General features: G+C 40.2%; 1 protein-coding gene across 5 annotated transcripts in view; it reads right to left on the bottom strand.

The window, feature by feature from the left end:
• Window positions 1-25220, bottom strand: part of phactr2 (phosphatase and actin regulator 2) — a 29992-nt gene that overhangs the window by 1190 nt on the left and 3582 nt on the right. The window contains exons 1-12 of one of the 5 annotated variants that reach the window (XM_088421152.1): window positions 22849-22908; window positions 9753-9938; window positions 9605-9679; window positions 9128-9271; window positions 6302-6809; window positions 5894-6069; window positions 5667-5823; window positions 5499-5554; window positions 4138-4199; window positions 3893-4030; window positions 2204-2280; window positions 1-1165 (exon numbers count right to left, since the gene is read on the bottom strand). The exon at window positions 1-1165 is cut by the window's left edge and continues 1190 nt beyond it. In XM_088421152.1, the coding sequence (XP_088277278.1) occupies window positions 1150-1165; window positions 2204-2280; window positions 3893-4030; window positions 4138-4199; window positions 5499-5554; window positions 5667-5823; window positions 5894-6069; window positions 6302-6809; window positions 9128-9271; window positions 9605-9679; window positions 9753-9938; window positions 22849-22861 (1608 nt within the window). In that variant the 5' untranslated portion in view covers window positions 22862-22908 and the 3' untranslated portion in view covers window positions 1-1149. Of the gene's footprint in view, window positions 1166-2203; window positions 2281-3892; window positions 4031-4137; window positions 4200-5498; window positions 5555-5666; window positions 5824-5893; window positions 6070-6301; window positions 6810-9127; window positions 9272-9604; window positions 9680-9752; window positions 9939-16838; window positions 17030-22848; window positions 22909-25220 lie in introns of those variants that run through there. The other 4 variants (XM_088421149.1, XM_088421151.1, XM_088421147.1 and 1 more) reach the window with 4 other exon arrangements.

Here is a 25220-nt window from a genome sequence, read left to right as displayed (position 1 = left end):
GGAGAATGGCGTCTACAACATTTAGATTTTTGACACATTAGCACAACCAAGACAGTTAGCTAGCGCAGAAGGCCGTTACATGGAAAGCATTGTTAATTTATCAGAAAGAAAGAAAAAAACCCTACAAAAAACAGATAAGCTTTTTTCACTTGACTTCAAGAAAGTGCCTATAAAAGGGGATTTTTTTTTCCTCCTTTAGCATTTAGCTAGCGTAATGCAAATGTTAGCCGGCTCCTTACCGCAGTCTCTTTAACAGCGCGTTGTAAAATGACAAAAGTGACACGATAAAAAAACGCATCTTAGAGATGTAAACAATTTTAGCGGGGAGATGTTATTTCAGCTGAGCTAGCACGGAAACATCCTCAGAGTGCAGGATGACTCCTCAACATTTTACACGACGGCCATAAAAAGTATGCCAAAGCATCAACTGCGATGGGGCCAAACTGCTAAGAAGAATGTATGCAAGAATGGAAAAGGGAAAAACAATGCTACAATGCTAGTGGCGAGTTGATTGTTTGGATGCATGTTTGTTTGTGTATGACTACTAGCATTTTGGCACAAAGACAGTGAATAAATGATTGAAGCAGATTTAAAAGCTTGAAAAAGTGCAAATATAAAGCATATCTCGAGCACTTGAGGGTTTTTTTAAGCACTTAACACAACAGAGGTCTCATGGTCAAGGGCTTCACCGTAGCCCAGAAAGCAAATGCGCTTATGACATAACGCCCTCTAGTGGCCCGAGTATATAACAACAGCTCCAGATGGTCCATTGATGTGCAGCCCCCGGTCAGAACAAAGCATACCTTTTGCACGGAAGCTACAGTTCTCTTGAGCCACATTCACACTTGTAATAACGCTCCATATAACAACTCTCAAAGTGACACAAAAAAAGGGAAAAAAAAAAAATTCCAGAAAGTCCTCATCGCACTCCACAATAAATAAATCACTCTTAAGGAGCCGCCGCTTTTCCGAATATAGTTACAGTATGTGCAATAGAGTTCCTCGTGGGCCACACGGAGAGCCCTGGCCCTTAAGACAAACCTGCATTTGTTGTTACTGTGCAAGTAAGTATACCCGGACAGACTAAGAACACCAGGTTTGTGAGCCAGCTGGACTTTTCTTCTTTTGATGGTGGAATCCCCATTCAAGTTAAGGCCGGTGGAATCTGAAAATGCATAGAAAACAGATTTCACGAGATGCTTGGGTCATGCAAACATGTGGGAAACATTGCCCCCTGGTGGTGTATGTGGATATATGTATGAATGTGTGTGTGTATATATATATATATATATATATATATATATATATATATATATATATATATATATATATATATATATATATATATATATATATATATATATATATATATATATATATATATATATATATAAATTGCAACATATTATGAGAAACATATTACAGTTAAAAGACCAAACATGTTAAATTTGTATTGTTAAATAGAGTTCATGAGATGCTTATGTCATGCAAACGTGGGAAACATTGCCCCCTGGTGGTGTATGTGTATATATGTATATATGTGTGTGTATTGTGTGTGTATATATATATATATATATATATATATATATATATATATATATATATATATATATATATATATAATTATTTGAATATGAAGCACCGTTTTGCTTAGTTGTGTTAAAGTGACTCCTTATTTTGATGAAGATCCTGTATCATGGGAGTTTTGAACTGAAGGGGGCGAGGTGATACGGAGCCATTCGGTGATAGGTGTGGCTACAGTAAACAAGACGTTTCACTTCCTGGTTTGGAATATCGGTTCATTATCGATGACGTTACATCTATCTTCTGGAATTGCTGAATGAAATAAGATAGCATGACAAAAGTAGCTCAAAAGTTTAATAAATTCGAGACAGTTTGCATGGCACTGTTTCAAGTCCCCCACACTTCAATTTTATGTTTGTTTTTTTTTCCTTTCAAAAATGCTTTGCTCTGGTTAAGGGGTACTTGGCCGAAAATATGTTTCACAGGAGATACACCGCCCTAAAATTGCATCAAGCTGACAGACAAATGCGCTATAATAAATCTGAACCAATTACAAATAATTATAATTGATTATTATAACACATGTGATTTTAGTTTTAGTATGAAGTGAATAGCATATATTCTGTATGCGGTACTGAGTCACGACAAGATTTTTTTTTAAAGAGCTCTTTGAGTGTACCTGGTAAACTGTTTGCTGTCCTCATGCACTTCCATTTCTGTGCTCTTGAACTCATTCAGCTCCTTGCGAATGGCCGCCTACAGCGTGGACACATAACACAACAAACAAAAATGAAAAGCTCTACTAAGCACTAAACGACCACTTTGCCCGTTCGCCGGCCTCGTCCATTGGCCGAGCTAATGCACATTCACGCTAGAGTTACCCTGCCTGAACTTGGGGGCAGTTTGAAGTGAAGCCGAGAAGCCATTTTATGTTGCCGTCCAAAAATAAGCATGAAATTGGGGAAAATTAGTATTTCAAAACTCGCAAGTAACAATTGATCAAATTTAAATCTACATCACAACGTAGCAGGATGCAATTATCATAATGCAAAGACAGCAATTTCGAGATCGGTAGTCTTTATTTTCTAATTATTCTGTATACTGTATGTGGTTATATTTTATCTATAAGGTGTCTAGAAAGTGTAGTGTTTAAGAGATGCAGTCCGCTTTGATAGATGGAAACAAACAAAACAAAACTACATTATTTTATGATGATTTTGTAATTCAGAATAATTGATTGCTTTTGTCTGCCTCACAGTTCTAAAGTTTAGTTTTCTAATCTCCCTTCTGGATTTTTATTTGTCGTTTACATGCATGTTTACACTGCCCACACTTCTCAGGCGAAGTAAAAAAAAATATGCAAAATAATTGGATGGCTAATGTGGTCCTTCGTTTGAGCAGCAGAGGGCAGGCTTGCCGCATTAAAGTGATGACCCATCCATCCATCCATCCATCCATCCATCCATCCATTTTCTATAGAAGCTTAACCTCACAAGAATCGCAGGCTTGCTGGTGCCTATCCCAGCTGACTTCCAGGGACACCCTAAACTGGTTGTCAGCCAATCGCAGGGCACACAGAGACGAACAAGCATTCATGCAGCCAATCACACCAAATGATCATTTAGAGCGTCCAATACACCTGCCATGCATGTTTTTGGAATGTGGGCAAAAAGAGCAAAAAGAGAGAGAGAGAGCGAGAGAGAGAGGAAATGAGAGAGAGAATCAACAAGAGAAAGGGAGAGAGGAAGAGAGAAAAACAGGGAGAGAGTGAGCGATCAACGGCACGATAAAGAGGGAGAACAAAAGAAAAAAGGAGAAAATGAGAGGCCGAGGGGGAAGAAGGAGAGAGGAAGAGAGAAAAATCGAGAACGAGAGACGGCGAGAAAGAGAACGAGGGGGGAAGAGGGATAGAGGAAGCAAAAACAGAGCGTGTGAGAGAGACAGCGAGAAAGAGAGCGAAAGATAGAGGGAAACAGGGGAGCGGGCGAGAGAGCAAAAGAGAGGGAGAATAAAAGGAGCGAGCAAAAGAGTGCAAGGGGGAGAAAGGAAAGAAAGACAGCGGCGAGAAAGAGAGAGCAAAAGGGAGAAAGAATAGAAGGTGAGAATGAAAAAGAGAGAAGAATATAACAGGGGAGAGAGAGAGAGCAAGGAGAGGAACGAGTGAGAGGAAGAGAAAAAGAGAGGAGAGGGAGTGAGCGAGAGCAAGGAGAATGAAGATAAAAAAAGAGAAAGGGGGAGGATGGGGAGGAAGAGAGGAAAATAAATTGCAACAGAAAAAAAGACTGCGAGAGAGCACAAAGAAAGAGAGAGAGAGAGAGAGAGAGAGAGAGAGAGAGGGAGAGAGAGGAATGTAAATAGAAATCCACACCTTGTCAGCGGGCGTGAGCCGCGTCCACGGTTTATCCGCCCGCCGATCATAGTCCTTGGCGTCCGTGACCTCCACGTACTCGTTGAAACGAAGGATCCTCCGAGCGATCAGCTCCGCTACCGTCGGCCGCACGCTGAGCTGCGCAAAAGGACAAATTTCACTCCTCAAATTTGAAATTCCAATCAAATACGACAACCGATTGAAACAAAATACAAAACAAACAAAATAATCTGCCCGTTTATTACCTTTCTGGAGAGTTTTCGTTTAATCTCCTGCTTGGCCTCGTGCTCCTCCACTTCGTTCTTTTCTGCACGCGGACAAACGGCACGGTCATTTCACACCTACTTAGCTTTGTACTTCTATTTATAACCGGGGCGATCCGGATCTTATTAAAAGCATTCCCGTAGATGCGAAGGCGCTCGGTTGCGTCGACGGCGGCAAAGCCAGCCAAACGGCGTCCTTTAACTGCGCTGACTCTGACTAATGTAAGCTTATGAAAACATCTCCATTAGCTAAACATTATAACATTATGAGTAGTGTTGTTAAGCACTCGGTAGGATTTATGATATGACACAAGCTCTAAATTACTCTGAAGATGTACAAATTCTAAATTAGATGGTAATGGTACTATAAGTGGCCATTTCCTGTTTTGATCCTCAGACTAAAGGCCTGTGTGATTGAAAAATTGTTATCCTAATAGCATTGTAAAAGAAGTATTTGAAGTGGCTGTCGCAGTATCATAAAAACAAAAACATATCGCTGTGCTAGTTAGAAATTGTATTTTTTTTTCTTTTTTATGTCTAGGTAGATTCTGAGTCATCCTAGGTTATGGTAAGCTACTAAAATTGATAAAAATAATACGATTTTTTCCCCTATTATTTGTTCAATGATGCTACTAGCTAACAAATTATTGCTTTGGCGCCATCTTCTGGTGCCTTGATGGTACGGCACTAAATTGAATAGGATAGTCCACTTATTTAGACATTTGCATCAGGAAAGAGTTGTCTATAATTAATTTGATGCCATTATTCTTCATGTACAATTAACACATTTAAAAGCACATTTTGCTACTTGCTGTCGACTGAAAATGACATCACTTGATCAAGGCTAAGGTAACAACCAATCACAGCTTTGTTTGTGAAAGTCACATTACCGACAGGTGTGACGTGATTGTTACCCGAACTTTGAGCATAGGTGATGTCATTTTCAACTTGAAAAATAATTTAGTCACCGATTATAGACGAAATAACTTACTACAGCTGAGAATGGCTAAATAGGTGGAATAACCCTTTAAGAAGTTTCATGTACTGCTTTGCTGCCATCTGGTGGCATCTTTAGTTAGTTTTCAAACTTTTTAACTGGTTATCTCAGTTAGTTGTTGACTTTCACTTTTTAAAGCGGATCCTGCAAAAGGGTATTAAAAAAACTGAATATTTAATGCATTTCCAAGATACCCATCAGGATTCTTACACTTCTGGCATTTTTTCAAGCCCTAATCATCTGTGATCCTTTTAATTTGAAGTGTGACGTGTTTAAAATGTTTACTATGAGTTTGATTCGTTTGCAACAGGAATCATACGATTTCGATGATGTTTTGATGACCTACGTCTGAGAATGTTCCGCTGCTCCAACTCCTCTGTGGTCGGCCTTTGGCTCAAACGCCTGAAATTAAAAATTCTTTTTCACTCTTTGTGCACGTTAGCACACTTAGCGTACATGCGGATATTATGTTCGGATAAAGTGCTTAAGGCGCCCTCCCTGCACGAGAGCCCACCTGACAAGCTTGGAGCCGATCTGCTGGCGGAGCTCGTGTCTCTCCGTTTCGGAGCTGCGCGGGAGGATGTTTTTCTCCTCCAGCTCCCTCTTGCTGGGTCGATTGCCCAATTTGATGTTGAGGGTGTCCCGTCGCCGGATCTTGCTGGCGAGAGAACCTGTAGGGAAAGGTGTTGAGACGAAAGGAACCCGTGGACATTTTCATTGTTGGACAAATTAGCGGCATACTGTTGAGGTACTCGTCATCCTCCTCTTCCTCCTCGTCGTCGCGGTACAGGATGGGGCCGTCCGAGTCCGAGTCGCTGGCTTGGCTCTCCGCCGGCCGGTCGGGGATCACCGTGACTTGGACCTGCTCGACGTTCACGCTGTGGACCTGCGGCTTGACGTTGTCCCCTTCCGCTGGACTGCAATCGGGACAACGCACATGTAAGTGCATAACAGGACGCAAGATAAAATTAGAACTATATCACTAGCATCTTAACTCATTTTCTGACAGTCCAGTAAAAATGGCTGTCATAACGGCTATCGTCGTTATTGGCAGTGAATGAGTTCAATGTTCTTCCGCAAAATGGCAGAGAATGCTTGCTCATTTAATCCTTTCAATAAAAAAAAAAAAAACTCCAGTGATGGATTCACCTCCAATGCGTCTCCTCAGCACGTTCTCCGTTTTCCCCTTGCACCTCTCCTCCCTCTCCTCTCGTCGTTGCTTCTTTTTCCTGTCGGGCGTCACCCTCAGCGTCCACTTGTGTGAAGGAAGTGTCCTCTGTGGAAGCGTTGATGTGTGGAGAGTGGACAGCAGGCTCGGGGGACGCATCCCGCAGCTTCTCTTGGCTATCGGAACAATTGCCGCAGGGAGCTTTGTCCTCCCGTTCGGCTTCAGAAGAAACGGGAGCAATTTCGGGGAGGGAAACTTGAGAAGAGCTCCCGCGGGCATTTGAGGGCTTGACCTCCTCCGGCGGAGCGGGAATCTCCGCAGAAGCCTTCTGAGAATTGGCTTCGGCTTTCCGGCTGGTCCGAACGTCTGCGCCTCCGCTACGCGCCTCGGCGTCATTGTGTGGGCGAGAGCGAGGCGGGACAGTGGAGTAAGAAGTGGGCGTGGTTTTCGTTGCGCCGCCGTGTGTCTTTTTCGGGTGAGAAGACTTGGCTGGGGAAGAAAAAGATAAAGAAAAAAAATCTCATTAAATAGCTGTTCAATGAAAAAAAAATACATGCAGCAGGTTTTTTTATGCCCTTGACATACACATTCTTGTGCAGTACGCCTAAGAGCAACAGAAATCAAAGTAAAAATGTGATTATAACCCTAGAACGTTTAAAAGAAAGTATGGCAGCACAGAAAAAAATTGGTTGCGCAAGACATTATCCTGTCACAAAAAACTAAATTGGTGCCTTTGTGTAATTTCTTCTTGTGGAATTACAATGAGTATGTATAATAACTTAGGTGCATACAGTACATAACGCATTTCCTTCAATTGAGGCACCGTTTCCTGGGATGAAAAAAAGGAGCAGGCTGTTCTTATTTTCTCTGTGAACAATTGAGGGATGGCAGCCCACTGGAGCATGGACACATTAGCGAAAACCTGAGATTTTAGGATCTTTTTTGCTGGTATCAGCCACCCCTCATTTCAAATTAAGAGCAAACTAATTGGAACATGAAACAATTCATGTTTTCGCACGGATCTGCGTTGTCATTACTGATGCAATTTTCCAGCAGTAGATACTAGCTAATGACACGACAACAAACAACTATTTATCAACAATCAATATTTGATTTGACCTTACTGAGAGTGCATGTACAAAATATATATGCCGAGCTTTTGGAGCTTAAAAACACACAAAATGACTCGTAACGGCACTACAAACTGCACTGAGGACAGAAAACCTTGAAATGAAAATAGAACGAAGAAAACGAGGGGAAACCATGCAAGAGTGTTTACACTTCCATGCAGGCATGCAAGAAGGCCAAAGCCCATAAACTTACCGATCGCGCGACTACTGTTGTTAGCGCCCCGCGAGTTAGTTTTAGCTTGCGCGGCAGAGCCCGACTTCCCCGGTGCTTTGGCGCTCTTTTTAGCGCCGGAGGAAGCGTCCCTGCCGTGCTTGGCCGAGCCAGCGGCGCCACCCGCAGGTTTGGAAGCGGCGGGCCCAGTGGCGCCGTGCGATTTTCTAGATTGGACATCCCGGGCCCGCGCTTGACCCGCCCGGGCGGCGAGTTTAATGTCGCGTGTCTCTGAGCAGGTCAGAGAAATCAGAGGGGATGGTTATAGGTTAAAAAGGTTCAGAGTGTATTTAAGAGATGCAGATTGAAAAGCACATATAGTTATGTAAAAGTAGATGAGAGAAAAAGTTATAAAGTGGAAGCCAATCACCCAAAAAATATATGTTCAATGCAGCATTATTAGACGAAATACATTACCGTATTTTCCGCACTATAAGGCGCACCTAAAAACCTTAATTTTTTTCAAAAAGCTGATGGTGCGCCTTATAATCAGGTGCGCCTTGTATGTGGATCAATATTGAGATTGGGATTGGTAGATGGGGAATGACGTGATAAAGTAAGATTTACTTGTTTCTTTTGTGTGTTTACAGTTGAACAAGGTTGGTCATAGCGACATTGAGTTATTATGCTATTGAGAGTTTAGTTATTATTTGAGTTATTATTGTTATTACTTTGAGTATTACTATATCGTGATTGAAAAAGTTTTAAAATACGTCATTAATTGAGGGTGCGCCTTAAAATTGGAAAAAGTTGTAAATTGAGGGTGCGCCTTATAATCCGGTGCGCCTCATAGTGCAGAAAATATGGTATTTAGATTAATATTGTATGTATAGAATGTGAATTATGGGGGTGACTATTTAGCCACTTGCTGTTGACTGAAAATGACGATATTATTGATCAGGGCTCAAATAACCAATCGCCTTCTCAGCTTGCGAAAAGATCTTCCAGAAAGCCAGCATTTGTGTCCACTGTTGTGGAAAATTTGATTCTGGTCTATCTTGACATATTCAACATGCGCTCAGTAGAGGAGAGCTTTGCTGAGACAAAATGGACACAACGGTGGACAAAAATGAATAAGATGGCTATCAGGAGGAAAGGTCGGGACAGCTGAGCGCTGTGAATCGCTTTTGGTGCTTTTATTTCATCTTCTGCAAACAGGATAATAATCAGAATGACATGTTCTGACTACCGAGGCCCCAGAGAATTTCTTTTTGTGAAGAAATATTATGAGTTGACTCCCAGTGAGCAGAGTGAGCGTGACAGTAGAGCACAACACGCCACCATGACAACCTCATCCCGATTGGAAATGATGGTGTCATAAGGTGTCACGCTTTGGGACTGCTTCGCTACCTCAGGGCCTGGACGCGTCGCTACTAGCGACAAATTCTTTCAGGATTTATGAACTTATTTTTGACCGGTTCAATTCTAACAAACACGAGATCCAGAAATCACAATCCAAAATTCACCTTTTTTGTCCTCTGCGCTCACAGGGACAGGACTCGGGTCCGCAGCTTGGGTCAATTTGGTTTCGACCTCAACTTTGACCTGCTTCGGTGACACGCTGGATGTGGCGTGACCATTCTGGATTTCCCTGCTGACTGGCTCATCTGCTGACCACATGAAAAGAAAGATCATTGGCGTTTTATTTTGCAGATCTTCACCAATTTTAAGCCACCCATAAAGGGGAAGTCAACCTGAAAATATTCTTTCCAATGTGCTAAAAAGCCCCACTGGTTTCAACACAGCATTTTAAATCACATTTTGTTTGTGGAATGTAAATAAAGCAGCAGAATTCACACATTTTTTATATACATCTCAGATGGCGGCCATGTTGTTACTTGCTGAGTGGGGACAAAAATAATATATTGGGAAGAACATTTTTGCGTTGACTTCCCCTTTTACCTCCAGTCCTGTAGGTGGCGATAGCGGCAAAGCGGACAAACCTTGCTCTGGGACCAGCACTCCTTTCTTGATCAGTTCCTCTCTTGTTTGTCTTGTTGAGATTTTTCTCTCCAAAACTGCGCAAAACAAAGATTTCAAGGTCAAAGTCTGTCGGTGTTCAAAAGCATCTCAAAAAATAAACAAAATTACCTTTGGAGAGATCCTGGAACCTTTCGCTGCTCTTCTTCTTCCTCCACTTCCAGGGTTTGAAGAGCCTCCCGAGAGAGGACAGCTTGCCTCGGTGTTGCCGCGACCCGGGCGCATTGTGGCCGTCGGAACCGCTGTCCACCACCACGTCGCAGCTGGCCAGTGATGAGGATTTCTCCAAACCGTCAACTGGATGAAACAAAACAAATCAGTAACTTTGACCCACTCATCAATTTTCACTTCCTCTAGGTCAGCGTTTCTCAACTATATTTTGCAAGGCCCCCCCTAGAAACGAGAAAACTTTTCGCCCCCCCCCCCCCCATGCACTTAATATAAATAAGATTATTATCGATGAAAATTGTTTAAGTATAACTACACATGTATCCTTTTTAACATTAACAACAGAAAAACTTTCAACACCTGTTAATTTTTTTTATCACCTTTATACGGGTTATAGCTTAGTCTAAAACGGAAAAAAAAAGAAGCAAGTGCACCAAAGTGCCTGAAACTATGAGAAAATGATGAAAATGATTACATTATTGCAATTACATTCCACATGACAAAAACAATGCGTCTTTCCTGGGATCATCCGCGCCCCCCCCCTGGCATCACCTCGCGCCCCCCCCAGGGGGGGCCCGCCCCACTATTTGAGAAGCACTGCTCTAGGTGGAACAAAAGTGTTTATCTGATACTCATGTCTATTTTCGTAAGGCTGCAAAGCTGATGCATAACCGGGCAGGGAAAATACACAGTTTTCACTTCCCCCCCTAGTGATTCAGGCGCCCGGCTGTGGAATAATGTGGGGAGAAAATGACAGAGTACAGCGTGTGCAAAAACATGCACAACATGGCGATTAAAGAGCAATTAATGAAGACATAAAAAGTATACTACGGAGCTTGGGTCACTCCCCATTTTTGGCTCTTAAACACGTCGGCACACAACTTGTGTTCCTGTACTGATATAGAGCAGCGGTGGGAAAATGTTTTTAAAAAGCACATACAGGACAGTTTTCTATCAAAGGTTAGGCGTAATAAAGATTTTGAAGACGAAAAATGCCGACACATTTTTGATGTTTGCTTCTTAGTCAAAACATGTGCTTATATTCGCCTTTTTGTAAATGTTCTCAAGTGTCTGACTAAAAGGGGGTCTGAAAATGTCTGGTGCAAAATGAATTAAAGATAAATGATAATTAACCCATTTAAGGTTACATTTTTCCTGGACATAAAAACATCAAAATCAGATGTAACCCTTTGAAATAATCAAGTACTTTTTATAAAAATAGTTGCTGAAAAGGTGTGTTTTATGACCAGTCACAACAATGTATTACTGTATTTTCCGCACTATTAGGCGCACCGGGTTATAAGGCGCACCCTCAATTAATGACTTATTTTAAAACTTTTTCCATATATAAGGCACAACGAATTATAAGGCGCACCCTCAATTAATGACATATTTTTAAACTTTTTCAATCACAATATAGTAATATTCAAAGTAATAACAATAACAACTCTAAACTCTCAATAGCATCACTCAATGTCAATATGACCAAGTTTGTTCAACTTTAAACACACAAAAGAAAGCTTACTTTAGCAGTTCATTCCCATCTACGAATCCCAATCTCAATATTGATCCATATATAAGGCGCACCTGATTCTAAGGCGCCCCATCAGCTTTTAAAAAAAAAATTAAGGCTTTAAGGTGCGCCTTATAGTGCGGACAAATACGGTACTCATTGCGAAAACACATCAAATCAATTTGAGTAAGTGCAAATGCATATATCATCTTAAAGATGATGTGTACGAAAAATCTTTGTTCAATGTTTATTTTAACATACTTGACTAAGCTTTGGGGGCTTTGAGGCTGTCATCTTTCTCTCGGAAGTGCAAGCACAAAGTAAACAGCTCTGGTTATGTGACGATATTCTCTAAACATGTGACACTGCGCACATTTCATCGACACATTGTAGTATTTCATTACTTCGTGAAAAAGGATTGAAAAATCATTTATAGAGCCTCATAAAATAGACTTTTTTTTACGGTCACTTGGGTTGAAATGGGTTAAGTACAAAAATAATCAAATACTTTATACATGAAAAGAATGTTTGTCTTTATTTGTAGTAAACATGGTACATATTCCCAAATGTACCAAATATTCAATAATTTGTTTCAAAATAAAATATTGTGTTCAATGGATGTAGTCTTAATTTAATAATCCAAGGTTATCATCCGGTCCAAATCAAATGTTTGCCTATTTACAGTATTTTTGTTTCACGGACGTTTTAAAAATCATTCTACATTTAGCCCAAAACTATGTCTACATAGAAGCAAAAATTATATACAAAAAGCAGCTTTCCGAAATGCCTCATTAAATGACTATAAATGTCCGTCAAATCGGTTTCCACTACGGCTCGGGTGTCCTTCTTACAACTGCTGACTCGACAGCTCCATTTCACAGTTGATTTCACAATGGGGGCGTTCCACTCCGAAGCAGATGACTCGCAACGTCACCCCGAATGGGTGAGTCAGGAAGCGGTTGTGTGTGTGTGTGCATGGTTAGCGTTCACATGCGCAACTTGAAGCGCAACAGATGCTTGAGTGAAGTCATTGCCTGCAGAAAATCCGATTGTGCTCGTCAGTATTAATTTTAAGAAGGGAAAAGTAATAATAGACGATTGAATTTGTGCAGCAGAAGATTGGCAAACATTTTGCACCCCAGCCCTCTAGGTGGCAGTAATGGTAATTACGAGGTGACGAAAAAATCATCTTACACAAGTGATAATTTGCTGAATGAGAGCGTGAGCACTGATTGCACCCCCGCAGATCTCAATTTAGCTGAATGTGGGTGGAGCTAAATGTTTGACTCCACCCATACGCATTGTCCGCTATTTAGCGATCGGTAACACTAAAACAGTCACACTAAAATGGCTGACTTGATCTGCCTTTTCAGGCATGGGTTCTCTTTGTACTATATTTTTTTTTCCAACTGGGATAATTTTGCCCGGTGATACGGTCCAGGGAGCTGACCATAAAAAAAAAAAAAAAAAAAGAGAGAAAAAGACCGTGACTCATGTTTTTCATCATATTTTGCCACCTCACTCAGAGGTCTATGAAATGATCTGGAATTGCCAACAACGCAAAAGACATGTCAAGATACCGTACACATGATATCACCCATTCATCCAATCAAATTGGTTCCGTAGGGAAACCAACATTTATAACAACGGTTCCGGGTGAATTATGCGCTATAATGTTGATTGTCAAGCCGTGTGCTCCTGAACACACACATTTTTCTTCAGTGAAGCTTTGTAACAAATTAAACGCTGCAGTTTACTTGGCCGACTCCGTGCTAAATTGTCTCGAATGGCGTGAAAGCAACAGTTTATTTACTGTATATTTTAAAATTAAGAGCAAATTAATTGGAACATGAGTCAACTTCTTCCTAAATTGTCTCTAATGCCGTGAAAGGAACAGGTTATCTTTTCAAATTAAGAGTCAAGTAATTGGAAGTTGAAACAACTTTTTGCTAAACTATCTCGAACGCCATGATGGGAACAATTTGTTTAACTTTTCAAATTAAGCGGAAAATAATTGGAACATGAATCAACTTCTTGCTAAATGGTCTAATGCCGCGAAACGAGCAGGTAATTTATCTTTTCGAATTAAGAGCCAAATAACTGGAACATGAAGCTTACGTGTTCCTAAATTGTCTCTAATGCCGTGACAGGAACAGTTCATTTATCTTTTCAAATTAAGAGTCAAGTAATTGGAACATGAAACAACTTGTTGCTAAACTATCTCGAACGCCATGACGGGAACGATATGTTTATCTTTTCAAATTAAGAGAAAAATAATTGGAACATGACCCAACTTATTGCTACATTGTCTAATGCCGCAAAATGAGCAGGTAATTTATCTTTTCAAATTAAGAGCCAAATAACTGGAACCTGAAGCTACTTGTTGCTAAATTGTCTTTAATGTCGTGAAATTGACAAGTTAACATATCTTTTAATATTTGGGAGGCATTTAGGGTGATCAATTAACATTTTAACACGGCTAAAAGCCCCAAAAGCTTCATAACAGGAACGTGCTGACGAAGACGGGGGAAAGGGTGAGGCTTCCTTCCTCCGCGGCGTGACATCGGTGGATGGAGGGAGGGCGGGGAGGGAGGGAGGGGACAGGAAGAAGGATAAAGGCTGGGAAAGCATGAAAAACTCCATCATGCGAAAAAAAAAAAAAGTGGGTCACAGGAGGAACATGTACAAGAACATCTCCTTACACTTGTGTCCTACGAGAACCTTGAGGTGTGAATTTGATCCGCGCTGGAGTGTACGTGAATAAAACAGAAATCACTTCCCTTTCCTCTGGGTTGCATACATTAAGCATTTTAAGAATGCCGCAAGACAATTATGTAACCCGTAACGCAGACGATTACAAAACGAGAAAAGAGAAGTTTTTTTTAACCTGAGTTCTCCCTGGATTACAAACCCGCCGATAAAAACGGACACGATGTTGACTTTTTTTTGATAAGCGCGCAAACCGTAAAAAAGCCAATGCAAACAATGCTGAGATTTGTTAACTTTTTATGTATTTTGTTACCGGGGGAGGTGGAATTAGAGGCGTTCTAGAAAGAAACAAATCACCTATGGAATTCTCGACGGGGAAGTATGCGGACAAGCGGCAGGCCCGTCTTCCTGCACAATCAAGCTACAGTTTATCTTCTAGTGAGTCGTGTTGCAAGTCCGGTGATGTTCTGGAGAGCAGGTGGGAATCCACTAAGCTGTCACAAAAATATGGCAACACCTCTAAGAAAGAAAATACAAGCAGGAGCCCGGAATCAGCTATATGTTTTTTATGTACAGTGTGTGTGTATGTGTGTGTATATATATATATATATATATATATATATATATATATATATATATATATATATATACATATATACATATACAGTGGGCCCCCGGTTTACGAACTCCCTGTTTTACTCATTTTTCATTCAAATATATATGTGTGTGTGTGTGTGTGTGTGTGTGTGTGTGTGTGTATGTACAGTTTATATACATAAATACACACACGCACACTATATATATATATATATATATATATATATATATATATATATATATATATACATATATACACCGGTATATATATGTTTAAATACACATACAGTACATATATACATACATACATATACAATTATACATATACACATACATATATACACACACACACATATATATATATATATATATATATATATATATATATATATATATATAGTTTTTTTCTCAAATGCAGTTGTTTTGAAGAGATATTGAATAGATTTTTTTTAAAGCTTCAAGTTGTTATTTGCTGTCGAACTAAACACAACCTGCAGACAAACAAGCATATTGCCGGCAAACTATTTGACAATTTAGCAATAAGTCGCTTAAAATTAAATCACTCCTAAATTGAAAGGATGAATGAATTGTTCAGGTCGTGGTATTTGAGAAGATTTGGCAATAAGTAGATTCAGGTTCCAATTATTTTGCTCTTAATTTGAAAAGTTAACGTGTTGATTTCATGGCATTAGACAATTTAACAATTAGTTGCTTCGTGTTCCAATTACTTTCTCTTAATTTGAAAAGATAAACCAATTGTTCCTGTCATGGCATTAGAGACAGTTAAGCAACAAGTTGCTTCATGTTCCAATTATTTGGCTCTTAATTTGAAAATAGAAATGCGCTGTTCCTGTCACGGCATTAGAGACAATTTAGCAACAAGTTTCCTCACGTTCCAATTCATTTGCTCTTAATTTTAAAAGATAAATAATTGATTTCACGGCACGAGGGACAATTTAGCAACAAGTTGCCTCATGTATCAATTGTTACCTCTTAACATGAAAAGACATACAAACGGTTCCTGTCATGGAATTTGAGACAATTTAGCAATACGTTGCTTCATGTTCAAATTATTTTGCTCTTAATTAAAAAACAAAACATAAATTAGCTGTTGTTTTCCCAGCATTAGAGACAATTCAGGAATAAGTTGCTTCATGTTCAAGTTATTTTGCTCTTCATTTAAAAAACAAAAAATAAATTAGCTGTTGATTTCCCAGCATTAGACACAACTCAGGAATAAATTGCTTCATGTTCAAATTAATTTACTCTTAGTTTTAAAAAATAAATGAACTGTCCTCTCACTGCATTAGATTTATTTATACCAGACGAAAAAACGGTTAACCCTCTTAAAGCAGGTGTTGCAGATTTTCGTTGCATCATCGAAATGATAATCCCCTAATTCCACATTAATGTTTTACAAGCCTTATTTTTGCTCAGAAGTAAAAAGTACTAAAAACTTCAACTTGGAGTCTGAGTGAGTTTTAAAAATCGATCTACCCTAAAATATGCCTTCTTGTATCCCCATTTGAGAACCGCGATTATTTGAACAGTACATACATTCATAGCGTCGTGAATACTTTTACAAAAAACGAACGATTACATCTTATGCAAGCAACTGCTCATAATGCATGTTTATATTTCAAACACGTGATCTTTTTTTTTTATCTTTTGCATTTTAAAACAGTTGTCAGCTTGTCTAGCTCTGGGTTCAGGAATCGGAGTTGATCAAATCAGTCAATGTGCAAAAACAGTTGCCCGCTTGACTAAATTTCCTTCCTGCGAAGAAGCTGCAAAAGCGAATGTTTACTTTGAAAAGAGTCTGTCAAGTCCAACAGGTTCCTCCGCACTGTACTGGGATCAGTTTGGCATCACGCACGACTGTACCTCGCCGTCTGTTTTCTTTGATAAGGAGCCAAAGATAAATCGCGGTGTTAAGTCTCCAAAAGTCAAGACACCTCACGCTTTACCGATCACGACAAAAGCGCGATTATTGTAAACAAACCCACGAGCGGCGTCACGTTTTTTTCTAACAAAACCAAAATTGCTGGGTTTCAACTTCATTTCTGACACATTCGAGCTAGCGCGAAAGCTAGCGCGAAAGCTGGGTAGAAATTGCGATCAAAAACTTGCAGAAACGACGGAAAGAAGTGAGGGCACTTTGAAGGAAAAGCAAAAAAAAAAAAATAGCGGAGTGAGGAGGTAACACTCACCACTAGCTGTGTGAGACACGGCAGACACAGCGGTCTGGCCCATGTTCGGCTTCACCGGCCGAGCTCCGGTGGAGGAGGACGGTGCCCTCCTCAATCCTTAACCCGCAATCAGCGCTTCCTATCGCCGCCAAAATCCCGTGCGCGTCCGCAGTGAGAGTTCATGTCGCCAGAGAGGAAACTTCTTTTTTTTTTTTTTTGCTCGACTGACTTAGTGAGGTCGTAACTTCCCCTCCCGCCCCTGCCCTGCTCTCCCCTCCTCCTCCTCCTCCTCCTCCTCCTCCGCTGCCGCCGCTGCTGCTACCGTGGTGGATGCTTATCATTCCTCCATGCAGATTAGAGGCGCTGCTGGGGCCCAAAGGTGAAGGCTGACACCTTTAGGCACCAGCAGTTGACAGTGGACACAGCAGAGAGAGAAAAAAAGAAAAACAAAAAAAAACAGCATGGGAAACTTCCATTACGTGCAGGGGCGGCCCTAAGCGAGATACCCCCCCCCCCCCCGCCCCCTCCATCCACATTTACATAGGCTTCCACCATCCTTACATCCATTTTCTAGAGCCGCTTGTCCTCACAAGGGTCGCAGGCTTGCTGGCGCCTATCTCAGCTGGCTGTAGGCAGGGGACACCCTGAACAGGTTGCCAGTCTTTTAATCTATGTTAGCTGTTCCGTGGGTTCAGTTCTCACGTTGTTTTGTCTCGATTTTAACATTCAGTAGATTTGCTGCACAATAGGAAGTTACAGTTCTTATGTCAGTGTATAAGAAGAAGGTTGCTTTTTGAATTTTCAATAAATTTAGGACTGAGAAAAATAAATATGCAAGAAATATCACAAGATAAAATAATTTAAATACCAAAATCCCCTCATACTGGCTTTGGCTCCAAAAGTGCAAAAGAAACAGCCGTTTAAATATCACATTATTTATTTTCCAGATAAGATTCAGCGTGAAGAGGGTAACTTTCATCTGCGGCCGTCTTTTTTTTATATATATAATCATAATACAAGCAAGTGTTTCATATTAGCTGCGTGACCTGAGGGCGGTTGGCTTGGCCGATCACACGCTCTTGCTTCTAGCTGATAAAAAGCAAATAAACAAGAGTTGCCCGTGTGCGCTTGCGCGTGCAAATGTGTGTGTTCTCTCATCAAGCGTTGTCAGCGTGAGTTGAGATCTTGCAGTGCACAACCCGCGTCAGAACTCCCTTTCAGCTAAGAGCAATGGCGCTATCTAGTGGTCAAACGCATGAAGTGTTTGTCCCGAAGCTGTTGGGTGTCAAAGTGCAAGTCAACACACGCTATCCTGATGAGATAAAGTAATTAAAACAGATACAGAGCTTGTAAACAAACCGCACTCACAATTAAAGTAAGCTAGACTCCTCGCGGGTACTGGATGGAAGTCTAGAGGTCACACGACGGTCACAGAGCACATCTCCGCCTGTTCAATTCATCAGACTAGACCCTAAAGCTGAAAAATAGATTTGAAAATTCCGCGAATGGTTTATAAATCAACTGTAGAAATTCAGATTCTAGATAAACGCAGTAGGGTTCAGACTGAGGCCAATTACTGGAGTCCGAAGTTCAAAGCTAACAACATGGTGGAGCGGCATTTAGCGGTTATGCTGCACGCGAATGAAATAAACTGGCTAAAGAAGTGAAATCAGCCAAGAGGGCGAGTGACGTCATAGTAGGGATGGGGGGAGGATTTGGGCTGAGCTATGTTTTGAATTCATGCGCCACGTGTACAGATCAGCACCGTGAAGGGTAGTGTGTGAAGTGCTGCCGCCACGAGGGAAACTTTATTATGTAAACAAATACAGCTTGTTTTTCAGTTATTCCTCTCGGTTACACCTATGGGCTATTTCTCATATTTAGTGAACGTAGTATGGCGCAAAGATCGTTTTGAGATCTCAATTCAAGCTTGAACGATGTGTTTTCTTTTTTTTTAAGGGCTAATAACTATAGCCATTATTATTAGCCGGTCAGGTAAAAGCATGCTATTTATCTTAAAAACAATTAGTGTCAAGCACATGTAGATTCTTACTATGCAAGTCGGTATACAGTTTTATACACAGAGGGCTAATGTTTTTTTGTCCTGGTCATATTTTTTGGTGCTGCATTTACCATTGTCTGTAGCTATAACAAACATGGCCGCCTCCAGAGTGCCATCCCTCATGTAATATAAACTAGACCTATGATTATATTTAAAAGATACTGTTGGTCATTAAGAACACATTTATTCCCAAGTTTTTGATCTTTACAATCATTTAATTTATTCCTTTTGAATGAAAAATGTTCTAAAATTTACACACTGTCCCTTTAAGCCTATTTAGCATAGTTTGACACCACTAGTCCCACTTTTATCCATTTCAGGCGGCCATGTCGACCATCAATGACAGAACAGTTGGTCAGCGCAAAGTAACAAGCAATCATAGCTCAACTGTTTCCTGTTTGGTCATGTGATGTTAAGCTGAGCCCTGAGCAGCTGTGAAGTCATTTCAGTTAAAACTAAGAAACACAAAAAATAGTGAATCTTGCTACTTAATTCATATTCCACACCCAAATCTTAATCACGATAGATTTAGTTAAGATTACTGAGGCCGGATAGAATTTTATTCAATTTTATTATTTATTTAAAATTCGGTTCGTCGATTAACCGGCGAAACGACCGATTATCAAAACAATCGTCAGTTGCAGCCTTGGAACATCGCGTGCGTGTTTTCGGAAGGCGAGAGGAAGCAAGAATACAAACGAACACCCCGAAGAAATTGAACCCAGAACATTTAGACTGTGAGGCGGGTCCACTAAACACAAGTCAGACAATATATCTCTTTTAAGTCTGAAAGTCACCACTTCAATCACTTCCTTGAAGGTTTTACTTCAAATCAATCGCGCTGGTGCATAAAGGCACCCGCCATCCAATAAGTAAGTCAAGGTGACATTTTTAGGGACGGCGTAGTGTTTTTAAATAACAGCGCTGACCCCAGGGATCCCGATCTTCTTATTGACCGGAGGAGGAAAGGGCTGAGGGGAAAAAAGGCAGTCATCAAATATTGAAGAGGTGGCCTCAGCGGAACAAGGGGCTAATAATTGTTTAAGTGCTACTTTTGAGAGCCTCCACCTCTCCACCCCCCCCACTTCCACCTTGACTTATTTATTAAACTTTATCGCATCAGATAATATATTCGTGTAATGAGTATTCGCTGTTTTCTAACAGTTACAGCTTTCACGATGATGATTTTGGGAATTTTTTTTTTAACGTCTTTTGGCAGGATCACAGAACTGGTTACTGTCATCGTGTCTCGCTCTTCTCCTCCAGCCCGGGCCTGCGAGGTTGCAACCCGATCTCCTGTTTGTTGTATACTGTTTGGCACGAGCCATAATGCTAAAATGTTGCCTGTATTAAATCAATAACTGACATCCTGCCAGATGGGCAGCCGGGGAGCTGAAGCGAAGGGCTGGCGTTAGAGAGCGAGAGACGGCGACGGGGACGGACGGGGCGAGCGGCGTTTGGTAACCGGCGCTGAATAAAGGCCCCCGGTTTTGCGGGGAAATGAGGCGGCGAGCACTCGCGCGCACTTGTGTGAGAATGGAGGGAATAAACAAATGAGCATTCCTTCGTGCTATTATTCTATATACAGTCACGGCTGAGCTGAGAACAAAAAGTGGATGGCAGCCAGTTGAGTGTCTTGTTTGAGTGGTTGAGGCCGGCTTTTCCCTGCTTTATTACCTAAACAGCGGCGTGATATGGTTTGTTAGGTTGATTAGTGGCTAAGGAGTTGTACAAAGTCCGTCAGGAAAGTTTCAGGACTGGCGCCACAGGAGGTGTATTTCAAATCTAAACCACACACCTGAAGGTTTTGCTTTCAAAGTCATCTCGAGGGAGTCACAGGTAATTTTCTCAGTCTTAATTTCGAGAAGGAATCTTCTAGATTTGTTTTCATGGCTATTTTAACTCTTTTAACGTGCCAAGGCAATTTCAAGTTTGTGTTTTTTTTAATTTCCCCTCATCTTTTTCTCCATCCAATCACATTACAAAAAAAAAGTAGTTGACGTATTTTCACGTCAACGGCGCTCAGCGTTAATGTCATTTTCACGTCTTGAAAATGGGTCACTTTCAGCGGTTTTAAAATTAGAGTGGGTGTGTGAAGGCGCTTCCGGGAGTACACACAGCTGCTTTGGGTAAATCGAATTTAATGCTGTTTATAGCCATGACACAAATAATATTTGTTTTTAACTTGAAAGCAAATTAACTGGAACATGAAGCAATGTATTGTTAAATTGTGCCAGTGACCTTTTTGTGCAAAACATATGCTTTTATTTGGATGCACATTGTAATTAGTGGCACAATTTTTCGGCAGACAAACCAGCGAAGAAGTCACAACATGTTACAATAACAATCTTCTGGATTTGATAAATAATACACGGCAAGAGATCCCACTACAAATGTAGGCAGACATGAATGACAATCGTTATTTCAAGCTGTTTTGTAGATGAATATTTACGTTATTGATATTGAGAAATACTGATGGAATTATTTGGTTTAAAAAAAGCAAATTTTAATGTTGTTAAATTTGTTAATTTTTGTTGTTAATTTTAAGGAGATTAAAGTTTTGACCCAGCATGTAGTTTATTATTATCTTAAACTCACTTGCATTTCTGTGTTCTAAAATACATATTTTATGAGGGAATGGAAAGTATGCTAAAAGAAAATGTCCATTCATTTCATGCAATTTAAGGAAAAAAATGCTATTTGAGATATAAAAACTGTATCGGGGACCAAAAATATCTTTTATTAATTCTCTTTATATATGTAGTTTTTTTTTTTTTTTTTTCAGAAATGTATTTAAAATTGACCTCTGCATTTCGTGATGAATTGAGACCAGGATGATGTGCATAGCAAATATACATACAGTATATATATATATATATATATATATATATATATATATATATATATATATATATATATATATATATATATATATAATTTTTTTTAATTAAATAGCACTATTTTTAGCTTTCCAGCCCGCCTGACAACAGAGTTTCCAACATGCGGCCCTTGAGCTAAAATAATGTTTAATTTCTGCATGGATTTATTTGCTGAAGTCTATTTTTTTTAGTGTAAACAATCCAATCACCAATCATTTTTTAAAAAATGCAACAAGGTCCGAACAATTGAGCGCCAAACTGAATATTTCTATCGTGGGAAATGAAAGTGAAGAGCAAGTATGTTGTTTTAAACGCAAGTAAAGGTGACAGGTGAAAAGTCCTTACTTGACTGGTTGGACCGAACCTTCGTTACGTCCTCGGCTGTTATGTCAAACTGGAATGCGGCTTCTCACAACACGCCTCGTAAAACACAACATGACTCATGCGTGAGATGAGAATAAAAGAGCCATTAAAACTAGCCTTTCGATTCCTTCGATTATTGTCTGCCGGACTCGGGCGGGCGTGAGAAACAAACCTTCCAACCGCCAGCGTCAAAACAACTTTCCGTACGTGGCAAAATGATGACATGCGAATATAATATTTGAATAAGTCTTGAAGAATTGAGCGGTACTGCTGATTGATTTTAAGGTCGCTCAAAACGCGTACGCATACTTTGAACACAATTTCTCAACAGAACGCAGCACAGGAGAATGTATTGCTTTTCTTTTCTGTTTAACACCCAACTAATGTCTCTCCATTAAATCAGATTACTTTATGTAAACAAACAAACACCCATACGACCTGTGTCATTCTAATAAGACCACGAGCGACACCCACCTAGAATGAATGAGCACTTTATGTGCCGTGCTAACCCCTGCCACTGTTTTACGGTGACTTAAAAAAACAACAACAACACCCAACGTTTCAAATATCTGAGCAACACAAAGCCTGTTTAAGCAAAGGTACTATATCACCTTACAGTATTAGCATTTAGCATCTTATAAATATTGCAAAAATACAGAGTATCATACACAACATCTTGGATTGTCATTTGAAAAAAAAATGCCACTTTTAGTTAAGAGAAACTCACCATCATGTTCCATGACTTGACCAAGGGAATATTTTCAGCATTTGTGAGTTGATCCTCGCCTCTTCCCGACACACCGCCCGCCTCCTCCATCCCTCCCTCGTTCATCCCTCGCTCCTCCCACCTGCCTGCCTCCCTCCTCTCCAGTAAAAGCATTAAAACTTAATGTCTCTTTCCATCACAGGTCCTCATTCTCCACCCGTCTTGGAGCGAGTTGAGTTTCTGTGACGCAAAACATGCAAATGAGAAGGTAAAAAAAAAAAAAAAGGACTGCTAGAGGTGTGTGTGTGTTATGATTTATGGCCTCTAAGAAATCCGCGCAGGTACACAGATCAGTCACCGCAAAAGGTCAAGCTTGTGCAATTATACACACACACACACACGCGCACGCACACACACACACACACAGGTTACAACAGGTGCAGCCTCAACTGGTAGCGCCAACATCCCATGACCAAAGAATCAAAACCAATAGGAAATCAAAACCAATAGGAAATCGGAGCAAATATTATTATTAGTTATTATTATTGAAAACAAGTACCGTATACAGCATAAAAAAATATGATGAAGTACAAAACAGCTTTTACTTAATCTCTTACCTCAGACTGGTTTTAGATATTCTTCAAAATACAAAACACGTTACTGAGTTGGAAGCATTTCAGATGAAGCATAATTCTAATAATAAAGTGTCAATATTGAGCCTAGAATATGAAGACTTATCTAATCACGAGAGTATTGTTCTGCTGCAGGGTTTTTATTTGTTTAATTTCCTGTTTTTTTTTTAATCAACACGATTAGAGATAATGATCCAACACATTATAAAATATGATCTACAAGCAGACACGGCTAAGGAACCAAATGAAAAACCGAATGACTAGATTGGATGGCTTTTAGTTAGTAACTAGTTATTGATAAAATGGAAAGGTGGTATTTTAACCACACGATAAGAAAGAAAAGGCTTACTCACGTTTCCATGAATGTAAAAAGAATAACTTGGCGGCTTTTTCTGTAAAACTGGAAGACCCAGTTCAAACGACACATGCGGCATTCACATTTAACTTGGTTGCCGGTGTCCTTCATGTTTTCTGGATTTCTCACCCCAACACACCTCGTTCAAATGATTCATTCATTGACAGGAGCTTGAAAATGATCCGAATCCCTTGAATCAGGTGTGTTTGAGAGAGACGATTCCAAAACATGCAGGATACCGGCCCTCCAGGACTGGAGTTCGACACCTATGCTTTAAAGTGACGAGGAACTGTGTTGAGGTCAGTTTAGGAGTTTCATAGAGACAAAAAGTGTTTGGCGCCATCTTGTGGCATCTTAGGGCCTCAATACACCGAGCCGATGAGGGGGGTCGGAACTCGTCGTGCTTGTTACGGTGAAGCTCCATCGGAATGTAGGAGTTTGAAAAAGCTTTCCGGTCTCAGCATGTTGAATCGAGTCGGGACAATCAGAAGAATCTTCACTCTGAGCGTCTGTTTAGCTAGCGAATCAGGGCACAGAACGAGACGAGAACCGGAAATGACAAACGCAGGAAAAAAACAAGCGGGGCGAAAGTCAAAATCTTTATCAAGCCCCCCTTCATTAAGAACTTGCATGATTTCTCTCGTTCTTTCTCACATCGCGACTTTGGTGTTCGAAATCACGGCGAACGAAAGCAGTCTGTTCATTCGCGTAAAAATAATGCTACGGGCATGATGCATTGCGCAAAATATACACTACGCGGTGGGAACACCACCTGGTGTGTGTAGGGCCCTAAGTGCCAAGGAACTAAGTTGAAGTCAGTTGAGGATTTTCCTGGAGACAAACAGCGCTTTGGTGCCATCTTGTGGCGCGTAAAGACTATTACCGTATTTTTCGGACTATAAGCCGCGACTTTTTCCTCATGATTTGAGACTTGCGGCTTATAGTCCAGTGCGGCTTATCTGTTGTTGTTTTTTTCAATTATTATTTTTTTTTGCAAGCAAATGTGTGTATCTTTTCGAGGTTTCAATTTATGGAACAACTATGAAATAGAACTGAAAATTGAATGAATTATGTGCAATGTGTTTTCATGTTCACTAAACTAATCTATCAAAGGGAAAAAAAAAAAAACAAGATGCTATTGATTTCAATTTCTAACTGCTATTTAACTAACAGTATTCTGTTAGTGATGAAAATATCCATTCATCTATTTTCTATAAATATGTTTGCAGAAATATCTCATATTTTATTACCTATCTCTCATTTTATTACCTGCGGTTTATAGTCCAGTGTGGCTTATCTGTGACAAAAATCATTTTTTTGCTCATATTTTGCTGCTGCGACTTATATACCGGTGCGGATTATAGTCCGGAAACATTTATAACATTCTATTATAACAGTTACAATGC

Source organism: Hippichthys cyanospilos, chromosome 8, assembly GCF_059441005.1.
Source record: "Hippichthys cyanospilos isolate Australia breed blue-spotted pipefish chromosome 8, RoL_Hcya_1.0, whole genome shotgun sequence".
NCBI lineage: Eukaryota > Metazoa > Chordata > Actinopteri > Syngnathiformes > Syngnathidae > Hippichthys > Hippichthys cyanospilos.
The sequence above is the reverse complement of the archived record's forward strand: the minus strand, read 5'-3'. Positions and strand labels throughout refer to the sequence as shown.